Source organism: Phaseolus vulgaris, chromosome 7 (genome assembly GCF_051622355.1).
Source record: "Phaseolus vulgaris cultivar YP4 chromosome 7, ASM5162235v1, whole genome shotgun sequence".
Lineage (NCBI taxonomy): Eukaryota > Viridiplantae > Streptophyta > Magnoliopsida > Fabales > Fabaceae > Phaseolus > Phaseolus vulgaris.
Window position 1 is genome coordinate 8130224 of NC_143504.1, and position 9744 is coordinate 8139967.

A 9744-nucleotide genomic window follows, 5' to 3' on the forward strand; every position below is an offset into this window, starting at 1 on the left:
CCTCACTTGTATGTATATAAACACTGACTTTGTTCAAATCAACAAACTTTTCTTGAGAATGAGAACAACATCAATGCATAAGAATGGATCAAAATCATTATCAATATTAATAGGTATAATAAAAAATTATTGGAGAAGCCAAAATTTAAAAAGTTATATATCGGTTCATTATTTATTAATAGTTTACAATTAAATATGATTTTATATTTTTTATTTTCAGAAAAAATTATTAAAGCAACTAAACATATAATAACTTTACATCAAATTCTTCTCTTATCCAAAAGTAATGAAGATAAGAAAAATAATTTTTTAAACATATTTTTAATATTGTAATTGTACCAATTTTGATCATACATTTTTTTTTTGTCTTTTGTAATTTACAAGTATTTTATTTTTAAGTCCCTATAATTACTTTCCATAACAAAAATTCCTAACCGAATGTGATCATAAAGAATAAAAACAGAACTTAAAAATATATAGAGGAAACTCGTAATTTTTTTGCATGAACTACAAGCAAAAATCATTATAATACCAAAGAAAAAATGTATTTAAGTCTAAAATGAAATAAATAAAAAGTTAAAAAGAAACTTATGGTGAAAAAATAACAACACATATAACCTGACATTACATGTTCCTCATACACACAAATGATCAATTAATTTATTATATCTATGGAAAAAAAATCACACATTTTTTTCGTACTTATATTACTAATCCTTTTTTTTTTTAAATTGGACCAACCTAAGAGACTCGATAGATCTCTTAAAACACGAAATGTTTTTCAGAATTGGGGAGGACAGTGCAAAAATATCCAGTCAAAATTAATAAAAAGGAATCCTAGAATGATAAATAAAAAATATTTTAAGAAAAATAAAAACACATTTAAATATTATACGCCGACATAAATTATTTTACAAATTATTATTAGTTTTTTGCTTTACAAAATATAATATATATTAGTTATCAATGGCAAATTACAACTTATCATGATGTTATATTATTTTCTCTTAAAACGTAAAATCAAGTCATAATTTTCACCAGTTAAACGATAATGGAAAAATTTAGATGCGACATACACTACAAGAAAATTATCAAATAAAAATCAATATTTAGGTACCAAAATAATTAGTTGTAATAGTAATCAAATTAGAGATCATTTTAGAAACTAAAAAAAAGTTGGTTTTTAAATTAGTTTTTATAATTGTGAAATAGTTTCTAAATTGGTATCTAATTAGCTATCAAGATTTTAACTACCAATTATTTAGAATCTAATTTTGGTAGCAAGACAATAATAGAAACTAATTTAGAAACCATCAATTTATTTAGTCCCTAAAATGGTCTCTAATATAGTCATTATAGCAATTAATTATTTTTTGTCTCTAAAATTGGTTTCTATTTCATGATTTTATTGTAGTGATACAAATTTTTAATGTCTTGTTTCAATAATGTGGTACATTTAAAAAATAACTAAAATGTGAATGTGTTAGATTATTTTTAAAAAATTGTAATCGTATTTGTGACATTATGCAAGGACAAAATAGTCTTTACATTACTAAATTTATTATAAGATTGATCCATTCTTTAATCAAACTCAAATTTTTCTTTAAATGAGCACTAATTATCTACTAATATAATAAACAAAAAAAATTGTTTGAACGGAAAAAAAAACTTTCTTCTCCATTCCAAAGAAAGTCATCTGACCCGAAAGAGAAAAAACCAAAAATTTATAAAGTATATTTAATTATATTTTTTAATTAATATTTTTTTTATCTTAGTAATAAAAAAAATTATCTTAATTTCCATTATATTTAGTGTTTCTATTGATTAAAACAATCTTCTTTTGAAAAAAAATAAAATACTATTCACTGTTCAAATCTACACACTAACAAGTGTACAAAGGATTGGAGTATGGACAACACATTACTTATTCTAACATGGGACCCCAAGACTCCCTCAGTCACAAATAGATATTTTTGTGTAAAGATTAAAAGAAAAAAATAAAGGTAATATTAAACAGGCCCAAACAATAAGTTCAATCCATTTTTGTAAATAAATTGACACACACGTACAAAAATATCATCTAATTATTAAACATTAATTATACAAACTCATCCAGATAAAAAAAATAACTTTTTTTAATCAGCAATAAAAATTTAATAAATAGGAGTACTCGGGTACTCCATGTACAAAAATTTTTTGTACTAGAGAAATGAGGTTTCCAGATAAAAATGACCAAAACATACCTATATTCTAGACATATAATTCTGATAAGCTTAAACCTCTTTAAAAAAACATTTAAAAAAACATCAAGGTATCACTACATAAAGCAAATCATCTATAAAAAAATCTAACAACTTTGTCCAATTCCAGAATATAAGCATGTCAGCTCAAAAGAAAGACTTTGTCTCCTTGCTATCTACTGCAGTTTCCCAAGCATTGTGACTATAGTTGTACCCAAAGAAATTCCTCCCATGCAAACCGAGAATCTATCCAAAAGCAAAGAAAGAGCGTTAATCATCAAAGTAGTGATTTTCATATACATTAATACACCAATCAGAATAAGAGAAATTTGACTTTGGAAATTTATAACTTACCCATGCCCACACCTTTACTTGGGTCAAAGCAAAAATTTCAACAGGATCCACCACTGCATTATTGAAAATTATCCTATTCCTGTGGTTCCAAATTCCCCGAATGTTGGAAATCCACATACATTTCCAAACACAATTTCCCAAGTAGTTTAGACCCGTAAAACCTATTTGTTTAAAATGTTGAATAGCATTATCATAATATACAAAAGCTCTACCAGTTCAAGCAACATACATATACCACACTTTAGAAGTCATTTTACATGTGAAAAAAACATGATTTACTGTTTCAAGCTCAGACCCACACATGACACACCCCCCCTCTAGTCTGAATTCCTCTATGTATTAAATTATCATATGTTGCAATTTTACCAATTAAAACATGTCGAGCAAAGTAATGTGGTGGTGGAAGAGCTTTTAGGCTCCAAAGAGAATCAAAATTGAATGCAGAGAATGAATGTGGCTGCAAAATATTTTGGTCGTAAAGAATTTTATAAGCAATAAAGAATTTGAGGTATCACCTATCCACATCCACTCATCATTTCTACAAGCATCTATTTTAATAGTCTTTAATTCATTTATAATTTCAGTTTCCCATAAAAATCACTTTCTTCTCCATTCTATTTGCCATACCCAATGGTTTTCATGTCGTACTCTTTATTTATCTACAAAACCCTCTTTAGGCATTGAGTTTGAAAAAATTATAGGATATCTATTTTTCAAAGTATCATTACCTATCCAATAATCTATCCAAAACAGAATATTACTCCCTACACCGACCTTCCACCTTCTCTGGTTATCAAACCAAGAATTTGAGTTTCCTCCACACACCTTCTTGGCATCTCTCCACAACTAAGATTCAGTATTCGACACAACACTATCATCCAACCCTCTCCAAGAACCAAAATAAAAAAAATTAACTTAACCGTCGAAAGACCTTTAGTTGATACCTGTCTGACATTTCGACCAAAGACTTCGACCTCAATGTTAATGACGATCCAAAAATTATTTTTCCATTTTAAAAAAACATTATCTTATATTTTTTTTATCAGTAATAAAAGAATATAATAAATAAGAGTATTTTGATATACTTCAACTCTATTACGAATAAGAAAAAATCAAATCTATGATAAATCAAAAAGTTCTTCTCACGCATCCCACTTATTCCTGATAATTATAAAAAATATTTTATATCTAAATCGTACACTATAAAAACTGATGCTTCTATACGAAACATATGTGAATATGAGACTATACATTTTAATCAAAAACTCAACAATAATCCTTTGCCAAGCTCTAGGCAAAACATTCTATAGACTTGCATATTTAATAGCGGTAACTGCAAATAAAAAAACATATTCAAACTTATCTTACATGAATGATTTGCTGATAAAAAAAAATTACATGAATGAAATACACCTAAATTATGCAATCTTCATCAATTAATTTTCATAAAAACCTTAATCAGTTGTTTCCAAAACTTCATGTCGGCCCTTCCTCTATCTACATATCCGTTCGTGTTTGGACATTGAAACTGTTTATCATTGTGATTATCATAAGCAAATTTACTTGTAAAAGAGTTCCAACTTGAACTCGAATATAGTGACGTGCAATATTGACTGAGATGATGTATTTTATAGGTCGTAATTACTCATTAAAAATATATCTTGTATGAAAAAACACGCAATTTTTCGTTGTGGTAATGAGATTTGTGTTGTTAATGAAGGAAAAATAGAAATGAATCAATCATGAACATCATTTACTTATCTTTGTTTATTCCTTAGGTTTTAGGGTGAATAGCAATTTCAACCTCCGCACGAGTGCAATAATGAAACTGTTGATCTGGAGAATCCCAATATAAAAAACAGATACACGAAAGTCAACACGGATTAACATAGAAAAAAGAATATTAAATTGAATAGCTTAATTAATTTGGAAAGCACATGACTCATAAGATTCCTCTCTGTGCTACCTGAACAGGTTGCCTCTTGCAAAGTTGTCATGTTCTACCAACTAGCTATATCAAGATAAGAAAGTGCTTGTTTTTTACTTTTTCTCACTATTCATCATTTTCTTTTATTATATATTACAAACCCTAGCTGAACCCTTTTTTTTTACTGTATTCTCCTCGCTACTTACAATAATAAGTCAAAATTTTAAAAATATTACTCCATATCAAATGATTCAGTGCTTCTTTTCTAAGTAATATAAACATCAGTAATAAGTATTTAATGCTTTTACAAACGTGTCTATGAGGACATAATGGAAGAAAAATATTTTAATGATGCCATTTTTAAACTATTGAAAACAATATTTAACCATTTAAAAAATATATACTTAAGATATCGATAGATGTGTAAATTAAGAATATTTTTAATTTATATATTTGCATTACTATTATTTATCTTATAAAAAAACAGTAATAGGTGGCACGTAACAGTGTAACTTAGAGCATTAACTGGCAAGAAATGGGACACCTGACGAAGCTAATAAAAAATTTAATGTGGCCTATCTTCTTTAACAATTTGTCTCTAACAGCAAGACATGGTTGTAAAGTCAATGGTGAAAAAAATGAATAGGTATTAAAGTATTTGACAGAAGTAATTAAAACTTGCAGAGGAAAAAGAAGGAGAAGAAAGTGAAAGTTGAACTACACAGTGGCTCCGTGATATAAAATGAAAGTAAAGGAAAATTACAAGAGTTGCATGTGACTTTTTTTTTATTTTATTAAACTGTTATGGGACCTCATACTCTGTGTGTGTGTTTGTCTGTCATCTTCAATTTACACTTTACACATTATAAATTTAAGAGCGGTAGAACATGTACACCCACTATAACTTCTTCTGCTTTGCTGGCCCATGTGAACTGTTCTTAACGATCTTTACTCTGATCCCAGTTCATGGCGGCCGGAATGTGACCCACAACTCCAATCATCTGCTTTTCAGCTGGCCCATGATCAGAAAGTGTGTCAGATAGGTACCTTGTGCACCACCATGCTTTTAGATAACTCATTATTAAAGAATTGAATTTTATAGTGCAGGTGTTTGTGGCATGCCCTTTAGTGTCTATCTGCTATGAAAACCTTTCACTGACATCTCCTAACCCCAAATTGGAAATTTCAAATTAAATCAAATTAAATAATTAAACCCCCAGAAAAAATAAATTAAAATTAAAATTAAACTCTCCATCCAATCAGAAACTTCCTTATCTTGTCTCATTAAACTGCGTCCACTGAAGAAAGTTTATTTGTCGCAATCTCATAACGGCTACCTCCTTCATCTTCCACACTCTCTAGATCTCCCTCTTCATTCTCATCCTCTTCTACCTCTTCATCATCTTCTTCCTCTTCCTCCTCTCTTTCTTTTCTTTCGTACTCGCTCTCACTGTTCTCCTTCACTGCACCCTCTTCGTATTGGGAAGGAGGTCTCCATTGCTGCTCCGGTTGCACCATCAAGGGCTCCATCAGCTCGTGTGGCTTCATGTTGAGGAATGAAGCGCCAAAGGGGTTCTGAGTTTTGCTCTTTTCTTTGTATATGGCATCGAGTTCATTAAAATAGGGACATGTCTTACTATTCTCGCGCCTATGCTTGTTGCTTTCCTTGACTTTCTTGAAGTACTTGTTGATGTTCTCCCATTTCTCTTTGCATCTCTTGGCACTCCTGTTGTACCCGATCCTCAACATTCCTGCTGATATGTCCTCCCATAGTGGAGCCTTTGGTCCATTTTCTTGGTACTTGGTTTCAAGACTCGTCCTCAACCTTATCAAAGCATGAACCTCAGCTTTTGGCCACCTAGAAGAAGATAAAGAGTTCAATGAAGTAGGAGTGGTAGAAACAACGCAGATAGCAGTAGCAGCAGTTGTAGGAGTAGCAGCAACTGCACTGTGACCATTACTCATTTTCTGAATTTCAATATTGTTAATATTTGCCATCACCATTGGTGTTTGTGGTTGTGGAGCATGTTGCGGTGGTGGTTTTACTTGTGATACTTGGGGTGTAGGTGGTGGTTGTGAAGGCGGTGGTTGAAGGAAATTGGCACCGGCTTGTGTTGAGGGGTTCTGGTTCTGACCAGATAACTGTTGCAAAAAAGCAATAACTGCTGCATTTTTCGCTGCTGCCGTTGATCTTTCTTGGACAAGAAGTTCGTGTTCTCTATTGATCCTTGCCATTTCTTGGATCCTCCAAGCGTCTTGCTGTGCCACGTGTTCTCTCTCCCTTTTGTCTATGGCTTCCAGGAACCTCTTTTGCATTTCCTCTTGCTTGGCCAGGACTTGCCTTGTGAGCCTCCTGAAGTAGTCCTTCCACTTTCTCTTCTTCCGGTATTTCTCTTCCAAGTCTTCATCAGAGGCCGTGGAAGAAGAGGTTGAAGTTGTGGAGAAGAGGTTATTCATGTTAGGTAAAGAGTAAGGGATGTTATGGTTATTGTTGTTGGGTTGAGGAGGATTGCTAGGGTTGGTTAGTACTGTTGGAGAAGTGATGGTGGTTGTGGTGGTGGCATTGGTAGGTGGTGGTGGTGGTGGTGGTGGTGATAAGAGAGATATTGCTGTAGGGTTTGTGGAGGGAACAGTGGTGGTGACATAAGAGATTGTGGTTGTATCACTAGGCTTTGTTGGGGGAGGTAATAATGCAACCGTGTTTGTTGTTGCCAAGGTGGGTTGTGGTGTTAACGGGTAAGAGACTATGAATTGGTTCTCAAGGGCTTGTAATTGATCAAAAAACTTGTAGTGTTTTCCCTCCTGTTTCCCGCTTCTACTCTCTTTGGTTCTTTTGTGGTACTTGTACACATTCTCGAATTTCTCCTTACATTTCTTCGAGCTTCGGTGGTAACCCAGTTCTGCTAGTTTCCTAAACACATATATAAAAGAGAGAGGGAGAAAGAAAGAGAATGATCAAATTTTATTATGAAATACATATATATCCGTTGAAAATAGTGAAAAGAAAACAACAAGAACAGCAACAAAACTACTTCCTTTCACGTAAAGATGGTTAAAATTTTAAACGGTTTTGCCGTACTGATGAAAACATGAGGGCAGTTAATTCCTAAAATAGTACTGAACAATAAATACGATCAAAAAATATCAGATGAAATGAAAGGCTGAAACCAAAAAATTACGAAGATAAACTGAACAAAATTTGATTGAGCAAATCATAAACTTACAAATTTAACTGAAAGCATGATTCATTGCAACTATGGTTCGCTATATGTATATCAGACAAGATTGAGTTAGAAGAATTTCAGACATGTGAGTGATCTTATTACTACGGACTCTAACAAAGTTGATTAATTAATTAATATTTTATATGCAAACATAAAAATATAAATTATGAGGAGTCCCCCGCTCCCTCCCTCCCAATTGGTTTATAAAAAAAAATACAGCGACAGGAAATGGGTTTGAAAAAGTTATTGGTTTGGAAATTGATAAAAAGTTAATAAAATCCTCATGCATGATCTTGAAGAAGCTAACTAGCTTCCAGCATACATAGTTTCTTCCAAACGAGGAAAAAAAGCTGCAAAGATAGAGAAACTGATACACCAAAGAAGAAGAAGAAGAAAACCAGAAAATAGAGATACATGAATAATGAATTCAGTTGAATCATATCTCTGGTTATATCTATGTATATACTCTTTGTTGTGTGTTAGTGTGTGTGTACCTTGCAACTTCTTCCCAAAGTGGACCCTTAAGACTTGAATCACGAAATACAGCATCCATATCCGACCTTATCTTCAAGAGAGCCAAAGTTTCTTGGCGGGGCCATCTGTTTCCAGCGCATGAGTTGTTGATCTTGTCACCTTCTTCTTCTTCTTCTAAGCCACCCTCTTTTCCCTTCTCTTCACCGGAAGTTGCATCCATCATAATCACCTCGCCACCGTCATGCGCCGCCACAGCCTCTCCGGAGGAGGTTTCCATGGCTGTGGTGTCTCCAAGCTGCATAGAGAGAGATAGAGAGAGAGAGAGAGAGATGTCCCTACCTAGCTAGCTAGCTAAGCAATTACAGCTTGAGAAAAAAAAAGGGAATATATGAGAAAACAAAGGGAATAGTATAGTCTCTCAGGGGTTTTATTGTGCGCATGGAGAGAGGATGCTTTTGTGGGGGTGAATAGATTTGTTTATTTTTAGATGGTGGGATCTGTCAATTTCATCATAGAAAAATGCAAATATTACCCTTTAATTAAGCTCTCTTAACTTTTCCTTGCTGTATCTCTGCATAATTATTATTGTTCTTCTTATTTTAATTTTTATGATTAGGGCTGTGGAATCTTCGCTCATTTTTTATTTCTATTTTTTTATGATGTTGCCATGGATTCAAAGAGGAAACACAGTGTTAGAGGGGTTGCGTTGGGTTCTCTTATGTGTGTCACACGTTAGTGCTGGAAAAAGCAAAAGAAAAGCTAAGGGGTAAATTATAACATGCATCCTTTAAAGGGAAAATAATAATGATAAAAAAAATGGAAAAGATAATAATATTAATATTAACATTAATATTAATTATTTTTGTATATGCGTATTGATATATATTTATGAACAAAAAATTAATATATGTAGTAGTGGGAACAGCCTGCAGATAGGGACGATGTAGATGATAAGTTGGGCCCTGTAGGTCACCTTTGCTTATTGGGAGCTTTTGGAATTGAGTGGCAAAATAAATTCTGAAATTACACATTTCTCCATGCCAAGGATATCATTGACCCTTAATTAATCACATTCATAGAACTCCCAATCCCAAGTTTCCCTTAACAACGGTATAATCAACTTAGCCTTCAGGGAATGCTTTCAATAGTTTTTCTACTTATCATTACCTGCTTTTACCTCTTCCCCATAATGCCTAACAAATTTATCCAATTAAATAAATAAATATGTCTAATCCTACTATTTACACTACAAAAACATAGAAGAGAGATATTGATAAAAAAAATATTTTATAATATATATAGAGATAAATATCTGTTGTTCACTTTTTTAAACTCTAATTATACCATAGTCATCTCACCTCATATTAGCATAACTTTACTGAAAATCGAAATGAAAAAATTCAAATAATTGAAGTTACTGTTTTTAGTTAATTATTATATTTAGGTGTTTTTTTTCTAGAATTTAGAAGTTTATATAATTTTATCTTTAAAAAATGTTTGTAATAATTAAGAGAATAAGTATAAT

The 9744-nt window shown here is 31.9% G+C and overlaps 1 protein-coding gene across 1 annotated transcript; it reads right to left on the minus strand.

Annotated features, from left to right (window-relative positions):
* Positions 1–5227: 5227 nt before the first annotated feature.
* Positions 5228–8847, minus strand: LOC137827753 (trihelix transcription factor DF1). The gene is made up of 2 exons (XM_068634044.1): positions 8240–8847; positions 5228–7432 (listed from the first exon to the last, which is right to left on the minus strand). Exons 1-2 carry the CDS (start codon positions 8518–8520, stop codon positions 5806–5808), a joined length of 1908 nt encoding a protein of 635 aa, XP_068490145.1. The 5' UTR covers positions 8521–8847; the 3' UTR covers positions 5228–5805.
* Positions 8848–9744: the final 897 nt, after the last annotated feature.

What these genes read in the sequence shown, in the direction of transcription:
- LOC137827753 (XM_068634044.1), bottom strand. Translation starts at nt 8,520, where the DNA reads ATGCAGCTTGGAGACACCACAGCCATGGAAACCTCCTCCGGAGAGGCT. An exon ending in CTTTGGGAAGAAGTTGCAAG is followed by an intron (nt 7,433 to 8,239) that starts GTACACACACAC and finishes ATATGTGTTTAG; the next exon opens with GAAACTAGCAGAACTGGGTT.